This window comes from Mustela putorius, unplaced genomic scaffold (assembly GCF_011764305.1).
Source record: "Mustela putorius furo isolate JIRA1106 unplaced genomic scaffold, ASM1176430v1.1 tig00000580_pilon_pilon_pilon, whole genome shotgun sequence".
Classification (NCBI taxonomy): Eukaryota; Metazoa; Chordata; class Mammalia; order Carnivora; family Mustelidae; genus Mustela; species Mustela putorius.
Window position 1 is genome coordinate 15,866,419 of NW_025421423.1, and position 21,136 is coordinate 15,887,554.

The 21,136-nt window shown below is 42.2% G+C and overlaps 1 protein-coding gene across 1 annotated transcript; it reads right to left on the reverse strand.

Moving 5' to 3' along the window:
- Nucleotides 1–4,090: 4,090 nt before the first annotated feature.
- On the reverse strand, nucleotides 4,091–8,167 carry LCN9 (lipocalin 9). The gene is made up of 7 exons (XM_004747830.2): nucleotides 7,982–8,167; nucleotides 7,512–7,648; nucleotides 6,739–6,812; nucleotides 5,950–6,060; nucleotides 5,490–5,591; nucleotides 5,292–5,337; nucleotides 4,091–4,362 (listed from the first exon to the last, which is right to left on the reverse strand). The coding sequence occupies exons 1-7, from the start codon at nucleotides 8,072–8,074 to the stop codon at nucleotides 4,353–4,355; spliced, it is 573 nt and encodes a 190-aa protein (XP_004747887.1). The 5' UTR covers nucleotides 8,075–8,167; the 3' UTR covers nucleotides 4,091–4,352.
- Between the last annotated feature and the right edge of the window lie 12,969 nt (nucleotides 8,168–21,136).

The window sequence follows — 21,136 nt, forward strand, 5'->3', positions numbered from 1 at the left end:
TTCTCTCTGTATGTCTTTTTGGTGAAATAACCCACTTGGGTTGACATCAGCAAGATGGCGGAAGAGGCGGTGTGAGCCCTCATCCCCTCCCAGAATCACCTGTTTCAGGCACCAGTTGTGGGGGAGAATCCCTCGGTGGGAGTTGGGAAGTACACCTGGGAGGTTCCAGCACCCAGGTGGAGCAACATAATCCAAGACTAGAAGCACCGAAGAAAGTTAAAGGAATAGTTTCACTTCTCCTGTGTTACGGCACCCCCTGGGTGGCACAGCATTGGCGTCTCTGGGAGCTCATGAGAAAGCAGAATCTCAGGGAGGGTCACGGCTTCTTTACCCCGAAGTGAAGCAGTTGTAAGCGCGGCTGTGAAGTGGCAGTCAAGTCTTAGTAGGACAGAAGTAGGATGTAAGGCTGTGCTGTAAAAAGGTCACAAGCCTGCAGGCAAAGAAGGTGTTACGGCCCATTGCACCCAAATCCTTTGTTTCCAATGGGCTCAAAGTAACCACTTTAAATTAAGAAAGGGAGATGGGGTGGGAAGGGCATAAATGTCAATCTAGAAAATCCTGGTGTTTCCAGGCTTAAATCTATGCTTGCATAAGATTTTGGGGGATCTTGTTATCCATTCAGGAGAAGTCAAGAGTTAAACGCATCAGAAGCCTACTACTGTCTTTGAAGACATTTGCATTGCCAAAAGAAATTTAGGTCTGGCCTGTAGCAAAAGCATGTGACTCTTTAATCCTCAAAGTAATCTCTCCAAGCCTTGACAAGTGGAACGTGGGTGTGGCTGATGGTGCAATGAACCAGAAGCTCCCAGAGCCAGGGGCCACAGAGGACAGTGGGCATAGACCATGTTTCCACCACATTCTCCTTTCTCTCACTTCCTACAACTCCGCTTAACCACAGGGCTGAAGACAACTGTCCTAGAGTTGGAGAAATAAGATAGAAAGAACAGAATTGCCAGTCCACTTGGAACTCTTGCTTCAGATTATTCATGGGAGGGCAAAATTAATTCTATCTTCATCATAGGTTATGGTAGGGTTCTCCCTCCTTTTTTTCTCTTTTTTTTTTAATAGCAGGCAAGGTAGATCAACTAATGAAGTGTCCCAAACTGAGATCTTGAGGTCCTTCCCCACTACACCGGTTCCTCCAGCTGACTGGAGAAAATGGCAATTCCATCCTCCTAGTTGTCCAGGCCAAACTCCTTGGAGGGTCCTATGTCCTAGCCCCTAAGCATGCATAGCATTAAAGCAGACCTAGCATTTGTGATTTAGCTTGGTGCCTCCCAGAATTCCAGGCAGCACATGCATGGAGTAGGTCCCAGTTCTAGTCCTAAAAAGATTAATACTCTTCAACCAAAGATCACCAGGAACATACTGGAGTTGAACAAGTTGGGTTAATTATTGCAGGAAGGAAGAGCGTCACCATGGGGAACCATGAGCATCTCGGTAAGAGAGGGTTAGGAAGAACCTACTACAGGATTTGGGGAGGATCTGGGGAAACTCTTGATTGGGTGCAGTCAGAAAGCAGGGGCGAGTCAGATTGGTTATCTTAATAAATCTTATCCATAAGGAGAGGACATGAACCTGAGAATAAACATGTAGAATTCACTCATTTTAGGAGAGAGAGGGCATATTTGCACAATGACCTTGTTTTTATGATCTCAGAGTGACGTAGTCTGATGTTGATGTTTGATGAGGTTGTTGATGTCTAATTGGATCAATAGTGGTCTAGCGGTGAGCATCATGGCCAACTTGTGATAACACGGAAGCCTAGTGGTGGGAGTCAGGCTGGTTCCAGAATAGCAGGGCCTGTTTTTTTCCTTCTTAAATGGGTGGTGGTATCTCCTTTGCAGGCCACAGGCAGTCAGCTTCCTTCTGTGACCCCGCTGGCCACTGTGACACTTGCTCCCAACCCTGCGCGAGTCACTGCATGAGGGACCCAGCTCTGTACTCAGAACCCAGAGGACTGGGCTCTGCTGCTCTGGCTTGTTTGCCCACATCATTTCTTTCTTCCCCTGCCTTACACTTCCATTTCCAGAAAGACTGCTCTGCTTCTGATCTACAGACATCCTCACTCCTTGCTTTCCAGTATTCTGAACATTTCTTGGCTCATTTGCATCAAGTGTCTGGAGTTGGAGGGTAGGTCTCATGTGAGCTCAAGCTGCCATCTTGACCTGAGAACAACAGGGGGTCTTTCTGTGCCTCCCTCTTGGCTGTCATATGATGCTATCCAGCCATCTCCTGTCATTAATGGGGCCTTCCTTGTATTGTTATTGTTGGTAATGTCTTAAGTGTTCCCAAGGGTATGTTAAACCATGCCCCTCTGGGTATTAGCTGTTCTATCCCTGAAGTGTTAACATTTAAAAATGAGGGGGTTCTATGGGACCCCTGGGTTGCTCAGTCAGTTAAGCATCTGCCTTTGGCTCAGGTCATGATCTCAGGGTCCTGGGACCAAGCCCTGCATCAGGCTCCCTGCTAAGTGGGAGTCTGCCTCTGCCCCTCCCCTCAACTCGTGCTCTCTTTCTCTCTTGCTTTCTCGCTCTCTCTCAAATAAATAAATAAAATCTTTTTTTCTTTGACATAAATAAAATCTTTATTTCTTTATTTATTAAATTAAATTAAATTAATTAAATTAAATTATTTCTTTATTTATTAAATTAAAGATTAAATAATCTTTATTTCTTTCTTTGACATAAATAAAAAAATAAAATCTTTTTTCTTAATCAGTTAAACTTTTAAAAAAATATTTTATTTATTTATTTCACACAGAAAGATCACAAGTAGGCAGAGTGGCAGGCAGAGAGAGAGGGGGAAGCAGGCTCCCTGCTGAGCAGAGAGCCCGATCCTAGGACCCTGAGACTATGACCTGAGCTGAAAGCAGAGGCTTAACTCACTGAGCCACCCAGGTGCCCCCAAAATCTTAAAAAAAAGAAAAAAAGAGGAGTCTTAGGGGCACTTGGGTGGCTCAATAAGTTAAACATCTGATTCTTTTGATTTTGGCTCAGGTTGTGATCTCAGGGTACTGGGATCGAGCCCCAGGTTGAGCTCCATGCTCAGTGGGGAGTCTGCTTGAGATTCTCTCTCTTGCTCTGCCCCCTTAAATCAATCAATCAATCTTTTTAGGAAATGAGGGGTCCTAGATTTTCTTGAGATCTGACATCAGAGAGATGGCTACTCCATCTGACAGACTTGTTGCATCACTGTGTGGTGCACCTGAAACTACTGTAACATTGTGTGTCAACCATCCTTCAGTTAAAGAAAAAATGAGGGATCTCCCCCTGACTAGTTGACTTTTTACATAGCCTTTCGCCATATTTTAGCCAAGCAGACCAAATGCTGAAGTCTGGAGCAGTAAGTCTGAACCTAACTTATTCTTCTGACCTGGAGGAAGAGTACAATGTGGGGAGAGCCACATGCCTCTAAAGTCTTCCCTCATTAGCCTTATGTCCTTAATGACCAAGGCATTCCTTTTTTTTGTATGACAACCCCACCCAGGTCTTGCTAAGCTTTACGCTATTGCAAAAGGTTTGTAAGTGGAGGTGGATCTTTAATTTCCCTTTCCCCAAAGCTCATCAGCTCCCCAAAGAAGAGGCTGATGGCATTTTGGCCCCCTTGATGCCTCCTGACTGTAGCAAGTGCAAACTGTGGAACATAGGGATTGCTCACACTTCATAGAATTTCACTCAGTATGTTCACAGTAGATAAGTGTAACGATTGAAAGAGCTTTACCAAGAGAATGGAAGGACACTGACCATCTCCTAGAATGAATGTCATGGAGAAGCTGAGAAATGGGGACATGTCCTGAAACATGTTGAGCCGGTACCAAGGTCAGCAGCATCCATCTGTCAGCACCATTGAAAAAGAGAATTCTAGGATGGGGCAAACTCTGGGCATGGCTGTCTTATCAGGTCACTAAGAAATGACAAATCAAAGGGTAAGTGGCATTCACAGGGACAGATAATTACTACAGAGGAGGGAGAAACTCAGGAACGATTCTGAGAAGCTAGAGAAAGACTATGGGTTCAGAGGTCACCCCCCCCCATTTGTTTGTCATCAGCCCCACGTCTCTCATATACACAAAGACAAACCACAGGACTGCAAGGCTAATCATTTATTGCCCAGGTAGAAGAAGGTCTTATTCATGGTAGAGTTCTCCTGGGTATGGCAAAGAGAGTTGGAAGTTAGGAGGAAATCTTTGATTCTTGGTCGGTTGATGAGTTTTCCTAGACAATTAGGGAAGATCCTGAAAATGCAGACAGAGCTAATTCTTCCACAAGTGATAATGGAAATCAAAACTTGTTACTAGATGGCGTGGGGACCATGGAAGGGAAGATCCTGGAGCCCAGATGAGGAAGTATTCACTCAGCACTAAATCAGCAGATGAAAAAGAGAACACAGAAATATATTAAGCACTTCATGGATTGAATTAGGAGCAAAAAAAAAAATTTATTATCAAGCCAAATGGTGAAGAAGAAGATATCAACCTGTGTTCTAACCTACATTATTTGCCAGAATAGGGGAGGGAGGACAATGAATAAATGCCTTTTTTTTTTTCTGTTGCTGATTCCATCTCAATCCTCCCCAAACTGAATCTATGAAACAAAGAAAGGAAGCAAAGAGGAATGCTAGGTTTGTTTCTGCCATTGAAGAGTTTTAGATAAATGGAGAGATAACGGCAAAGCCATAGCTACCTTTAATAAAGGCTGACTTTATGCAACCCACAGTATCTTAACGAAGCTCCACAATATATCTAAGCTAGGAAACCAAAGAGAAAATTCAGAGTCTATTTTCCAGCTTACAAGACAAGCAGGCATTCAGACAGCTCTAGTCTGAGATGAGAAGTTAAAGATGTGCAGAGATTGGAGGAAGAAATGTTTGCCATACATTAGAGGGTGAGATGGCTTCTGGGCACGGAAGATAGACCATGAACACAGGAATGGGTGTTAGCACGAATCTTCAGGAATGTATATGAAACTCACACCCTGTTACTCTTTCCCCCTTTTCAAATGTTTAAGTCTTAATCATTTTTAGCACGTCATCAGTCTTTCGCCAGCATTATGTCCAAGAGGTAACTCAGGAGGGGAGACATTGTTGTTCCCCTTGTATTTTTTAGGTCATTTGTTCAAAAGCTCATGGTAGGAATGAGTCCTGAACCCAGCCACTCCAATTCCACATCTCAAGCTCTCCCCATAAGCTTCCTTACCAAATTATTTTCATTATCATCTTTAGACACAAACCCCTAATGCTTCTGGAAGGGACTCATCCCTGGGCCACCCTCTCCACCAGAGATCACCAACCTGGCGTCCTGGTCCTCTTCACTCCCCTGGGCCTGGAGACAGCGATCTGGAAAGACAGAGCACATGAGAACACTGACATCAGTTCACTTTCCAGGGTAAGACAAAGGGGACTGATTGGGGGCATTGTCTTCTCTTGGTTTTTTCCCCTTCAGTAACATCAGAATTTAGGAAGGAAAAACCAAAAATAGCTAAACTTACCAACTTTGGTCAGGTCGATTATGTTTTCCTTAACAATTCCATGTTTTTGGCAATATTTCACAAACCTTTTCTTGACTTCTTCACTCACGTCTGGTTCTCGAGCTGTGGGAAGAGTGACAGGAACTCTTGTGTCTTACATATGATGTCACTGAGGCTTGTGATGGGGTGGCTCCAGATGGACGGGGAAATGGAGAGCACTGATTGGGTGCCTAGGTGGAAGTCTTGGGGATGAGTTATAACCTGTCTTGAATGTGACATCTTCAGGATATACTTCTGGCATGATGAAAGATGTTATCATTTTCCCATCACCAAATCTGAGGGATTACCAAAGGTGAGCATCTGTCTTCAGGGGAGCTAAGACATTCCAGGATAAAATTGGGAGGACTGCTTTGTCTCCAGACTTAGCTCCCTTCTTCTCCCTCCCCACCCCAAGATGAGTGTCAGCGTGAAAATACTCTACCATAGAGTTCCATCAGTTGGAATGTGTTCTCCTCCTTGAAATTCACAAGATGAAATATAATATAGTCAGTGTAGTCTGTTTCAACAATGCTAAATAAATTGTATCCATCATCTGTGGAGGAAACAGAATACAGCTCAGAGCTTGTGTGGTCCTTGGGAAGCAAGGGAAACCCTTTACCTGGTCTCATCCACAAAACAAATTCAAGTGCATATGGTGGAAGAGATAGAAAGTGATATCTAATGCCCTCATCTATATCTCCCGTGGGCTTCATGAGGCAACATCCCAAGAGATATTGGTACAATGACTACTAGTGGTAGAAAAATTTAACCAAAGTGTCAACTTATGCTCTATCATCCTCCCTGAGACTCACCTACCACTCCTGACCATCTCTGCCAACACTGGTTCTCTGTCCTCTCTACAAGCCCCACTGGCTTTCCATACCCGGTGCTATATGCTGAGCCATGTGCTGTGGCAATGGCCCACCAGACATCATCAGAAATTGGGCAGGGAATGAGAAGCCGTCCTGCCACTTGTTTTTCTGCCAATTTTCTTTCCTTGGTGGACGTATATATAACCAAACTGCCTTCTTTATCTGATGGTATGATGTGCCAGGTATTTGCTTTTGTATGCAAGATTCTTCCTAATTCAGGATATTGTCTATCAGATGGCCCCCATTATATCATGTGCATAAACACTGATCAGGAATGGGTCAAGATCCTGAAGATATTGGGGTTTAGTAAATTCTTGGGCTTGGAAGTAGAATATAGAAAGACGTTTTCATGTACTTACACACAACACTATATTCACCATCCTTTTCTGTTTTGTCAGTAACCAGAGAAATTTCAGTACACTTTCCATCCACTCTGTAAAACAGAATAAGCTGACATCCCAGAGTATTGATGGACTGGCTCTCTCACACTCTACTTATGAGTTTCTGATTCCACTTAACTGTTGAACACTTTGGGGGTGCAGTTTCCAAAGAGCTTTTATTTGCATTACTTCACTTCAGGTGACACTTTAAGAATGAATCAATGGTTTCCATCACTGGTCTTCTGCCACCATTTCCCACTATTACTACAAACACCTGGTTAGATAATTAGCCACAGACTTGCCATGGGCCGACCTCTCAGAAAAGTGCTCTACAAACCTTATCTCACATGGTCCTTGCCAAACAGCACAAGGGAATTATTATTATCCTCTTTACCCAAGGGAAAGTTGGGGTGGAAAGAGATGAAGTTTCTTGGTCATACAGGTAGTAAGAGAGAGGTTCAAGGGAGAGATAGGGTGCCAATTCCAAATCTTGTGCTCCAAACCTATGCCACACTCCTTATGCTTCTGAAACTTTCTACCCCTTACTCTTCTACTCCTGCTTTAATATATTTCTGTCATGATTCTTTTCTCTGAGTCTAGAAAAGGCCCAGGTTCTCTAGGTTCTGGATCAGTGTGAGGAAATGGGCTCTGATTTTGAGTACAGAGCCGGGATGTATGTGTACGCCTCTGTGCCCCACGCAGAGGTCCAACACCATATTCAGACTCTCCCAAGTGAAAAAGGCCACACTTACTTTGTATACATGTTAAAGAGCAGAGAAGAATTGCTCAGGACTTCGATGTGTTTCACAAAAACTCTCATGCTACCACCTTCTTCTATCTTTTCCCTGACATCAGAGGCCAAGAGAATGGAATACCAATATCCAGAAATCTGCAATAAATCAATAAAATGATTGGGTAAGAAAAGAGGAAAGGGAACACCACAGAGACACACGTGTCTCTGTGAACCCTGGCCTGTGGGCTGGGACTCCTGATGGTGACATGAACATGGAATTAGACCTAAGGTCAATTGGTGCCACATCTAGGGCTCTTTCGACTGTCCCTCCAGGGAGAAGAGAGGTCCCCCAAACATTGCCATCTTTTCACATGGGACAACTGTTCTTAGTGGAAAGTCTGATCACCAGCCCTCCAGTATGGCCATGTTGCCCCAGATTCCTCCATACCACCCCCCAGGTATGAAGCTACTGCACTCTACCAATTTTACCTTCGAATCATCAAAGTTTCTTCTCACAACATCATTTCCTTCCTCAAAGGCACAGACTAGAGTCAGCCCCAGACCCAGCAACAACAGCTTCATCTTGGCAGGAGATGGTACTGTCTTCCCCACAGTCGCTGAGAGGGAGTCTCTCCTGGATGGTGGCTCCACTCCCCAGCTCCTCTGTTTTTGTATCTGGTTTGGATCTGTTTGTTTTTTTTTTTTTTTTGTCCAGGGGACACCACCTTTCCTCCTCCCACTCCATGAAATGGTCTGTCATTCACTGGTGTGGAGCCAAGAATTGTTCTTGCCCTTTTGAAACTTGGCAGTCTCATCTCTTTTAGATCTACTTGGTGGCCTTAAATTTCCGAAAACATATACACAAGAAAAATAGTGGGGGAAAAAAAAGAGCTGCCTTTTGGAACCAAATTTAACCATGGATCTGGCTTGAAATCAGAAAGGCGATGATGTGTGGTGGGAACGCATTGTAACTGGGAAGAGGGGTGTGTAGGGGTCTATATTCGACCACTCACATAGTGTGCAGAATTGGGCATGCCGCTCCATTGTTATTAATTTCAGAAGCAAAGAAACTATCTCTACCAAAGATGATCGTACCTTTCATGAAACATTAAAATAGAGTTGATCAAAGTAGGATCAAATAAAATAATGAAATATGGTTTCTGGTATTCAGTATATTTTAATTTATTTTCCTTATTCTCCAAACCACTGTGGTTTCCCCCTTCCCCCACAATGAACGGACAAATTGTTTAACCCCGTGTATACCTCACTAGACCACAGGGCCTTGTAAGAGAGGTGGAGAAGTGCAAGATGTCATCTGTTCCTGCAGGCAACCTTCAACAGAGATGGGGAAATGCTTCATCTCCTCAATGAAAACTTGATTCTACAAGCGTATGAAATAACCCAACTGAGCAAGACTAAGTCCAAACCATCATAGGTCAGAAAAGGGATAACACGGAGGAGGTGGTATCAGGTAGAAAGGGCTTAAGAACCTGGCTTTGGAATTAATGTAGATCTGGGCTTCCTTCCTATCTCTGCCATTTTGAAGCCATAAGGCTTCAAAATCTATTCTTCAAAATCTATTCTTCCAAAATCTATTCCTCATAGATTACTATAGGGATTCGATGGGATGATGTGTGTAGAACCCTCAGTGTAATGTCTGGCACATACTGGTCAGAGAATTATTCCTGGAGAAGGTGGGACTTGGCGTAGGTCTTGAAAGTTAGGGAGGGTAAGAAGATGCGGAGGGCATGTGGGAAGAGCGTTGCAGGTGAGTAGGGTCTTCGCCCCCAGCTGGGGCTTGTCAAACGCTGTGGTTCATTTATACCTTGCACCTTGCCCCCTTCTGCACTTCCCCCCAAAACAGAAAGAGGCTGGTGTCATGGACGGGGCTGTGCACAAGGCAGTGAACCTAGGAACTGTGGCATTCTATCTGCAGCTCCACTGAAAGAGGCACTTCAGGAACACCTGGGTGGCTCACTCAGTTAAGTATCTCACTCTTGATTTTGGCTCAGGTCATGATCTCAGGGTCCTGAGATAGAGCCCCACATGAGGCTCTGTGCTCAGTGCAGAGTCTGCTTGAGATTCTCTCTCTCTCTCTCCCTTCTCCTGCTGTGCTAGCTCCCTCGCTCTTTCTCTCAAATAAATAAATAAATAAATCTTAAAAAAAAAAAAAAAAGGTCACGCCAGCCCCTGTGACTATTCTTAATTCCTAATTCCTGCTCAACCAGCGTCCAGGCACTGGGATTTTGAGTTCTATGTAACTTTAGCCACTATCGGTTGGCTATGGGTTTTCCTGCCCCTTGATGGAAGACTTGACCTTGAATTGGTGGCAAAGGCTGTGTACATTACTTCCTCCATTCGCTTAAGCAACGTAACTATCACAGTAGGGACTTTTTTTTTGCTAGAAACTGAAAAATAGATTTTAAATTTATATGAAAACACAAAGGGTCTAGAATAGCCAAGACAAATTTGGAAATGATGAACAAGTTGGAAGATTAACAATATTCTATTTCAAGATTTTTAAATAAAACTACCATAAGAAAGACAGTGTGGTATTAGCATGAGCAACACCTATATGAATGACTGACTAATTTTTGTCATAGGATATGATAGTTTTAACAAATGATGCTATAACAGTTGGCTATCCATGCAGTGAGATGAATTTCAATCCTTACATCATATACAAAACTTAACACAAAATGGATCATAGACATAAACTGGAAACCTAAAACTACAAACTTTTCAAACAGAACAGAGGAGAAAATATCTGTCACCCTATGTTAGGCAAAGATTTTCTAGATACAATACCAAAAGGATGAGTCCTAAAACAGCAATTTCATAAATAGGATAGCATCAAAATTAAATAGTTCTGTTCTATAAAAGTCACAAAAGAATGAAAGAGACAATTTGGGAGAAAACACTTGCAATTATATATATATATATATATATATATATATGTATGTATACATTTTTTTATTTGCAAGACAATAGTAATGAAGATGAGGAATAAAAGGGGAAAGACTAAAATGTGATTTGACTCAATGAAAGACTAACCACTTAAACCCAGGAGCAGAGACAGAATTTCTTCCCTTCAGATGAGTGGAACATAAGCTTTAATAGACATCTGTCCTTTCCCAGTCCAGTGGAGAAGGAGAGAGAGGGTCTCTGGGAAGTCAAGGTTTTGTGGAGAAAGAGCTGAGAATGGACTTGTCCTTCCAGCTTATGGGCCCCAAGACGTGGACCCCTTCCCTTCTGCTAGGGGACAAACAGCACCTCTGATGAGGCCGTCTCGGCCAGCACAATGACAGCAGATGGGCTAAGGGTACTTTTTTTTGCCTCTGACGCTGTATTGGGAAGCTAGTCTTTGTACCTTATCTTTTATGGGATCAGCTGAGTAAGGTCCTGACTCTTGTCACAGTCATTCCAGGGATGAACTGCCTAGGCCCCAAATATCTACCGATCTTTTAAGACCAGAGAGCAAATAGTCAATCCGATAGCCACATTTCAAACATGAAGCCTGAATCCAAACTGCTATATTACGGTAAAGTTGCATCAGCAACTTTTATATTTAAGGCTTTCAGGCTTCATCAAACTTAGGAATAATCTGGTAATCAAAGAAAGAAGGTCTTGTTCAAAGTCACATTTGTTCAAGGATGGGATTGTGCCAGGATTCACTCACCAAGGCAAATAGTTACAATGAGGAGGCAACAGTACAAATATCATCTGTCCAAGAGCCTGATATACAAAAACAATATTTTAATGTCAGAAATAGAGTCATAACTCAGTATTAGATAAGTGCTTTATAAATATTCTTTCATTTAATCCTCATAGGAGCTTTATATGATAGGGATTATCCTGTTTTACAGAGGTGTGCACTAAGATTCAGAGAGGTTAAGTAAACAGACCAGGATCACACGGTCAGTCTGTAGGAGAACCTGTATTTGAAGCTAAGACTGTCTGATCCCAGAACCCCGACTCTTAAGACTTCATCTGTCGAAGATTAAAGCTTGATGTTTCTAACATGAAGGACAAATGGAACAGGAACAAGCAATGCTTTAGACGCTCAGAGGCATCTGCCTGGTGGTTACAACTGGGGAAGCCACATGCGGATTTCTCAGAAACGTAAAAATCTGGGTGGAGCCGCCAAGAGTCTGACCCAGTGAAGAGCATGTAACAACTCTTCTTAGTAAATGGATATTTGCTAATTGAATGGATGATATGAAAAGACTGTTCTTCTTATAAGGAATTAGGAGGTACTTCCATACCAAAGAGGAAAAGTTCTTCCCTTTCATTCATGGCTTCAAACGAAGAACCCGGTCACCAACACATTAGGACTTCCTCACACAACACCAGATACAGGATATTTTATAAGTGATCCAAGAGAAGGGTGACAGTCTTCCATGTGGTTGAGAAACTATTGGTCTACATTGTGACTCAGCGTGTGGGCAAGGGGCTTATGGAATCCATATCTGAATGGATAACAATCCATTTAGAGCCAGGCAACTTGACTGAAACAAACTGGCTGACTGGAAATGGATTTAGTGACCTTGTCTTCAGTCATACTTTCAATGAATTGAACAGATCACTCACTGAGAAAGCCAGTGGGAACATCCAAGCCGTGTTATATAATATCAAAACATTCTCAGTGCCAAGAATAGGAAGAAACACAAGCTTATTTAATTCATGTGCCAGAATGGAAGTATTTTTTGGTCCCTAGCAGCCAGCGTGATTATTTATTCTCTTGGTACCAACTCAAATCCAGTTCAAAAATATCCACGCCCTTTATGAATGAAAGGTTGGTTGGGGCTAACAACATACCATCTGTGTCAGCTGGGTCCTCTGGAAAGCAGATACTGAGACAGATTTGGGGTATAAAAGGCTTACCAGAGAGCAACATTTGTGAAAGGAAAAAGGAGGAGGCAGGATTACAGAGGATCAGGAAAAGGTGACATAGATCCAACAAAAGTTGTCAGCCCAGTGGGAAGCTCTGAAGGATGTTGGAAAAGTCCTGCATCAGGCAGAAATTAGATAGGACTTTGTACCACAGTCATGTTCGGTCATTGGCTGGAGCCACCTCAAGAAGACCAGTACCTCAGCTCAAGAACTGAGGCAAATCTGAGCAGTGGAGGCTGTCAGCTAACCACACTCCTCACAGCTCAGCCAGGAGCCCTTTCTTGGAGGGGGAATCTGAGCAATGACTCTCCACGTCTGGCACACCATCTTAGTATCCAGAAATGAGGAGTCTCCTCAAAAGAGGTCTATAGTTCTCGTCCCACATAAGGTAGAAGCAGAAGTGAAAGCAGAACCTTTTCCTAATTTCTTTTCTTTTTTGGGTTGGAGTTCCTTTTTTTAATTTAAAATCAATTTCTAATGTCAAGTTTCTACCCAGCATGAGGGCTCCCTCTAGGTCAGAAAACCAATAATCCCAGCGATCCACTGGGATTATTATTATTATTAATTATAATTTATAATTTACTTAGTAATTTAATTATAATTTAATAATTTAATTTAAAATCAATTTCTAATGTCAAGTTTCTACCCAGCATGAGGGCTCCCTCTAGGTCAGAAAACCAATAATCCCAGTGATCCACTGGGATTATTAATTATTATTATTAATTATAATTTATAAGTTACTTAGTAATTTAATTATAATTTAATAATTTAATTTAAAATCAATTTCTAATGTCAAGTTTCTACCCCAGCATGAGGGATCCCTCTAGGTCAGAAAACCAATAATCCCAGTGATCCACTGGGATTATTAATTATTAATTAATTATTAATCCAGAGCCACTCATTAAAATTCAGCAAGTACTTATGTGCACATGGCCCCAAGTTACCCAGAGAGTCAACTTTCCATTGAAAAGATAATAGTGACTTTGGAGTCAGAAAAACTTGGATTCAAATTCTGACTACAGTGAACCCCTGTCAGCCTCCCTTTCCTCAAAGAGTTGTTGCAAAGGTAACATGAAAAGGTTTAGAAAGTGTTAGAATGCAATAGGTTCCCAGAAAATATTAGTCCTTGCACTCTCTTCTCTCCTCTTCTGAGGCCAGAGACCATGTTTTATAAAAACAGGCACGAGATCACTTTACTCCACCGCTCAAAATCCTCATCTTCCCATTCCTCCTAGAAAAACCATCCAAAGGGCTCGTGGTGTTGACCTCTCCAAGCCCAGCCTCGTGACCCCGTCCGCAAATTCAGATGGCATTCTTAACAAAAATCCTAGAAGCTCAGAAATGATGGCAAAATAACTTCACACTCGTGAGAGAATGTAATTTTGAACAGTTTACAAAATCCAGCCAAACTCTCAAATGTAGAAATAGGATCAACACTGTTTCACCTATGAAAAGTTGAACATATTCACTTCCACGAATCATTTATCGAGAAGTTTCTGGAGGAAGAGAGTCACAAAATGAGGAAGGAAGCAAAGAAAAAGAAAGATGTGGACCCAGGATGGTACACAAGAGAAGCAAAGGGAGAGCCATGAATAACGGGAAAGGAACATTCTCAGACAAGAGCAAGTACCTGACTGGAGACGGGCTTAAGCGCCAGGATTGCGCCTCGGAGTTTAAAAGAAGGAGGAGGAGGAGAAGGAAGATAAAACAGGAAGAAAAGAAATAATTTAAAGGCAATTTATACTTCCACTACATACTTAACGAATTAAGACAGAGATACATAAGGAAAGTAAAACTACAAAATAGTAAGCAACTCTAAGGAAAATGGATGTTTCTGGAAGAAAAGATGTGTAATAACATTACACCACTGAGTTCCAGTATAAGTGATATTAAGAGGGACCACATAAGGTAAGGCTGTGAGTGCAGCCACCTGTCTGGAAGTTTGCGAGCCCAGGCCAATACTGATGCTCTTTACCCATGGGAGCGTTTTTTTACTACAAGTAGCCCCAGACGGGCTGGAGACTCACGCTTCTGGGTGTGTGCATGGCCCAGAGCCCTGCGGTGCACCTGGCTCAGTGGGTCATTGATCCATGCTCTGCTCTGCACTCCGGCAGCAGGGATTGACCTGTAAACCGACAGGCGGATCACATGGACGGGGCTGTGCACCCATGTGCTTCTGGGCAGGGCTCGTTTTCCCAGGATGAGGCCCACTGGGACAAGGAGCAGGTGCATGGACAGAGGATGTTCGCACAATAAGTATGTCTGCCATTCCTCGCTCTCCGTTTGCATATGGTGTTCCCCATGTCCCACGAACAAGGATCGCAGTGGACCCACGGTGAGTAGGAAGGAATTCCGTGAGACTCAAGAAAGGTGGAGTGTGTTGTATGGACAAGTGAGGAAATACAGGTGCTGACGACCAAAGAGAGGCTGAGCTTTCTGTTCCAAGGAGAAACTCGCTTCCCTCTCAGCAAGAAGCCAGTGGTGGTGTAAGAAATACAAAAGACATCAAGGAACCGCATCTTGTCCTTTTTCATTAGAGATACATCCCTGCATTTACTAATGCTGAAAATTATGACAAAGACAGGAAAGAAAAGGTAGCGTGACATGGAGATCCTTTAGGGTAAGTGGTCCTTACTCACTCATCCGGAAGCTGGACAGAGAGCGTGTTCGTGGAATGCACACATGTCAAGAAATGAAATGAAAAGTGAGTTAGTTTTGTGTGGCATTCTTCTACTGTTCTGGGAGAATGAAATGCATCTACATACATGAATTACAAAACCCAACTCGTTTAATTTTGGTCATTCTACATAGGCACTGAATGTTATTTATTGCATTTAAAGCCAACATTGCACAATAGGAAGATGAAAATTTATGCTAATAAATTACAATGAAGACCACAGGAAGGAAAAAAAAACCCCTGTTCTACTGTTGTACCTTTCAGGGTACAGTTTCCCTGCCTTTTTGAAGATTTTATTTATTTGTTTGTCAGAGAGAGAGAAAGAGAGAGAGAGAGCACGCACAAGCAGGCAGAGTGGCAGGCAGGGACAGAGAGAAGCAGGCTCCCTGCTGAGCAAGGAGCCTGATGTGAGACTCCATCCCAGGATGCTGGGATCATGACCCAAGCCAAAGGCAGCAGCTTAACCGACTGAGCCACCCAGGCGTCCCTCCCTGCTTTCTTGAACATGGATTCCTGACTTTTCATTCTGCACTGGGCCCCACAAATTAGTTAGCCAGTTCTGCTTCTGAGGTCCAGTTCCCTTGGCATTTTTCATTAGTGTCTTCTTGTTTCCTTCTCTCTCCTCACTTTGCCTCAACTACATTAACCAGTCATTGTCTAATTTTTCCTCGTTTTTTCCAGAGAATGATGATTCTGACTTAAATGTTAGTTCTACTACCTTCCTATTTTACACATCACTAATCTCTTATTTTTATTCTGTCCTTTCTTTATCTTGATGTTTTTGTGGGCTTTTTGAGATGGGAATTGAAAGAATCTGTGTCCTCCCATTCTAACTGACACACCCTACAGTCTAAATTCTGACTTCCTATCCACTGCTAAGCCAGCAGAGCTCTCCCTGGCCCTGGAGCTCCATTTTAAAATGAGAGGCAAATCTCCTTTTCTCCGCGGGTGAATCCACAATTGCCTAAAGACACGGCCCAGGGAGGCTGCAGTTGAGGCTGGTGGCCGCTAGGCGGAGACAAAGCACGCGTGCGTGGGGCCACCGCTTCCAGCGCGACCCCACGGGGGTCTAATTAGTTATCCGCCAGACTTCCTGAGCGAAGTTAGCCCCCCCACCCGCTCTTTTCCGTCTCTCTCTCCCACGGGGCCCTCGCCAAGCCCTGGAAGTCGGCCAAAGAGACCAGTCGAGAAACCCCTTGGGCGCCGGGAAGAAAATGGGGATCCAGAAAAGAACGCGAGGCGGGGCGAACGTGCCCCAACCCAGGGGAGACTGGGGCCACCGGCGCAGGACGGCAGGAGGGCCCGCGCTCGGCTCCGCAGGGTGCGGTGTGCCCGTGAGCGCGTGTGTTCACGCACGGGGTCATCCGGCTCTGGCGAGGACCGCGAGGGGCCTCAAGGCCCATCACTTGGTGGCAGGATCGCAGGAGGCAGGGACCGGTTTCGAGGCCTCCCGGGCTTAAATGAAGTCATCCAGGGCTTGGTACCAGCGCCGCCCGAAGGGGCAGCCAGAGCCCGGCTCAAAGAGGAAATCACGGGGCACCTGGGTAGCTCCATGGGTTAAAGCCTCTGCCTTAGGCTCGGGTCATGATCTCAGGGTCCTGGGATCACGCCCCGCTTGGACTCTGCTCAGCGGGGAGCCTGCTTCCTCCTCTCTCTCTGCCTGCCTCTCTGCCTACTTGGGATCTCTCTCCCTCTCTGTTAAACAAATAAATAAAATCTTAAAAAAAAAAATCACAACAAAATTAGAGATGCTCAGGTCGGTTAAATAACAATGAAGATGTGTCATATCAAAATCTGGGGTGAGGGGTGCCGCTAATGCCCTGTTTGGAAGAATATTGTAGTTATAAATGCTTTTCTTTTGAGAAGAGAATTCTAAAAATCAGTGCCCTAACGTTTCACTTTATGAGGCTCGTGGAAGAGCGAAGTAAACTCAAAATAAATTGAGGCGGTGGGTGCTGCCTGCAGGGCTCCACCGCTCCTCTCCGTTGGTCTCCTTGTGCCTCTCAGTGTTGGGATGCTGGCCCTGGCACGTCCTCTCTGGGGGCAGGGGTGGTTGGGCCCGTGCCGTGCTGGTGGGCGGGCGGGGGCGTCCTGCCAGGGCGCACTGGGAGAGTTCAGTTAAAGCCCCAGTCCCACATGGTGGTGGTTTCTACCCATAGGGATCTTTTCAACCCCCGCTGGTCTCACTTTGAGAGGAGTAAGATGGAGAAAGTCCCCAAAGCAGCTCTGGAACCCTTCAGATCTTTGTCACCAACTTCTCTTTGTGCTGTTAAAAATGGCTTTAAAGAGACCGCTTAGGTGAGACACACAAGCTTTAACACTTTATCAAGTGGCCAGTCTCCTTTTGGAGAACTGCAAAATGGGGCAAAAAGCAAAATATAATTTAATGACTGGTCCATTTTTTCTCCACCATTTTGGGATGCTACTGTTCCCATAAACTAAATTCTCACATATTTTTCTGTTTTCTATTGTCCAGATCCAATGGTTTCATCTGCAGTGTACCAACTATTTTGTTTCCTACAGACTCCTATTTGAACTGCTTGGAGGGCAAGCCCCATTTGTTGCTCCTAATTAACATTCTTTTAGTTATTCAAATATACTTATATTTAGTGTGCTAAATTTTATTTTAAAATCCCATTGAATGACAAGGATGCTGAGACAATTAAATGCTGGAAATAGTCTTTTCAACAAAGGTGCTGGGATAACTGAATATCCACATGCCAAAGAATAATGGTGGACCCCTACCTCATACCATATACAAAAAAGTTACCTCGAAATGGATAATAGACCTAACAGTAAGCGCTAAAACTGTTAAACTGTTGGAAGAAAACCCATAACTCTTCAACTTTGGGTTACAACAAAGGGACAAACAATAAAAGAAAAAAATAGGTAAGCTGGACTATATAAAAATTAAGACCTTTTCTGCTTCAAATATCATCAAAGAAGACCCGCAGAACAGAAAAAAAATTGCAAATTACATTTATAAGGGTTTAGTATCCAGTATAAAGAACTCTTAAAATTCAACAAACAGACAATAATCTAATTTAAAATGGGCAAAGGATCTGGAAAAACATTTCCCCAAAGAAAATATATATCTATGTGTATTTATAAAAATATTTATGAAAAATACACCTATTGTATGTGTGTGGAAAAATTTATTAAAATATACATGTAACAGAGAAAACAAGTATTGATGAGGATGTGGAAAAATAAGAACCCTCATGTTTCTGGTGGGCTTGTAAAATGATGCAACTGCTTTAGAAAATAATCTGACATTTCCTCAAGAAGATAAACATAGAGTTAACTTGTGACTCAACAATTTCACTTCCAGGTATATACCCAAGAAAACTAAAAACACGTCCATACAAAAATTTATACATGAGTGTTTACAGCAGCATTATTCACAATAACCAAAAAATGGGAACAATTGAAACGACCATAAACTAATGAATGGAAAACAAAATCTGGTAGACCCATACGATGGAATTTTATTCCACCATGACAAGAAATTAAGTACTGATGCTTGTTACAACATGGATGGACCTTGAAAATATTAATGCTAAGTGAAAGCCAGTCACAAAAGGACACACATTCTGTTATTTAACTGATATGAAAAGGCTAGAGTAGACAAATCCACAAAAATAGAGTAGATGAGTAGTGACCAGGGGCTGTAGGGAGAAGGGCAATGGGGAATTACTGCTAACGAGGTGGTGAAATGTTCTGAAATTAGATGATGGTACCACAACTCTGAATATACTAACCACCACTGAATTGTACTTTAAAAGAGCAAAATTTGGGGCGCCTGGGTGGCTCAGTGGGTTAAGCCTCTGCCTTCGGCTCGGGTCATGATCTCAGGGTCCTGGGATCGAGTCCCGCATCGGGCTCTCTGCTCGGCAGGGAGCCTGTTTCCTCCTCTCTCTCTGCCTGCCTCTCTGCTTACTTGTGATCTCTCTCTGTCAAATAAATAAATAAAATCTTTAAAAAAAAAAAAAAAAAAAAAAAAAAAAAGAGCAAAATTTTTGGTGTGAGAATAACACTTCAATAAAACTGTTCCTTTTTTAAAACTCCATTGATTTGATTTAAATTTACAAATCAAAGATAAATTTTAAACAAATTGACATCTTTATATTATTTTTCAAATACATTTCTTCATTTATTACATTATTCTATGTTCTTCTGGAAATTTTTCTCCTATAAACATCTCTTGGATTTTTCTTATTCCTGGTATTTTTAGATTTTTTGTCAATATTGTGACTGTCACTTTTCGTATTGCATTTTCTATTTTTCTACTTAAGATAGTTTTTTATTTACACATTCTTGACAGACTATATATCTCCACCTTACAAGTTCTAATTAGATGTTCTTTTTATTTATTTATTTGACAGAGAGGAAGAGAGAGAGAGCACAAGCAGGCAGAGTGGCAGGCAGAGGGAGAGGGAGAAGCAGGCTGCCCACTGAGCAGGGAGTCTGATGCAGGACTCGATCCCAGGACCCTGGGATCATGACCTGAGCTGAAGACAGCTGCTCAACCAACTGAGCCACCAAGGTGCCCCTTTAGTTAGATTTTCTAGTCACCAAACATACCATCTCAAATGATGTCAGTTCTTTCAAATATTACTAGCTCAATTTTTTCTCTTATTAAGTTATCTGGGACCTTCAGAGGAATGCCAATAGTACTGACATCAAACATCATTTCTCACTCCTCTTTCTGATAAGTGCTTCTGACTATTCATAATGTTTACATAGGTTTCTAATAAATATCCTTTATCAACATAAGTTAGGTTTCCTTCTATCCCTAATTTATTTTTTTTTTAGATTTTATTTATTTGTCAGAGAAAGAGAGGGAGAGCGAGTGAGCACAGGCAGACAGAATGGCAGGCAGAGGCAGAGGGAGAAGCAGGCTCCTTGCCAAGCAAGGACACTTGGGATCATGAACTGAGCCGAAGGCAGCTGCCCAACCAACTGAGCCACCCAGGCGTCCCTCTATCCCTAATTTAAAAAACACCAAATACCTGTAGAACTTTGCCAAATATTTTTATATCATCTGCTAAGTAAATTCTCTTTATTTTAATGTACATTTCTACTTTTGAACTAGTTTGGAAGTCCTATGATATATCTCAGTATTGATTTTACAAAACAGATTTGGCTTGTTATTCATTGAATTAGAAAATTTGACTTTCCTTTTATTTATATTTATATTCCTTTTCTTATAGATATTGCTTTTTCCCTTTCTTTCCCATTGTCCCACTTGCTAGAGTTTGTCTATTGGCTCATCAAACATATTTTTGTACCTATTTCATTGATGTGTACTTTTATATTTATTGAGGCATTTCTTTTATTTTCCTTGGTTTTACATCATTATTCTGTTTCCTTTTTCTGTAATGTAATACATAACTTATGCCTTAATTTTATTATTTTCTAATAACTGTCTTTTTTCTGTTTGGCTTTATCCTTTAACAGAAAAGTTACTTACAAAATTATTCTGTGATTTTTAAATAAGTTTTGTGTTGCCATTTTAACATTCATATTTACTTTTTTTTTTTTTTAATTTGACGGACAGAGGTCACGAGTGGGGAGAGAAGCAGGCAGAGGAGAGGGAGAAGCAGGCTCCCCGCTAAGCAGAGAGCCCGATGCGGGGCTCAATCCCAGGACCCTGGGATCATGACCTGAGCCGAAGGCAGAGGCTTTAACCCATTGAGCCACCCAGGCGCCCCTTATATCTACTTCTTATCTTATTGTGGTTTTAAAAAAATGGGAAGAGTTGAATATTTCCCTTAGGAAGAGTTTAGTATTTTCTTTGTAGACATATTTTTTAATGGACCATATACCATATATGTACACAAATATATAAAAATATATGTATATACACTTTAGTGTATATATATTTTATATATATTATATATTATTATATTTATATATATTTTATATTTAAAGTGTATACACTTTAGTGTATATATATTTTAATGGAATATATGTATATATATACACACATACCTATTTCTAGTATTCATGGAATATTTTTAATGGACTATGTATATATATGATACACTTTGGCAAGAAACTACACACACACA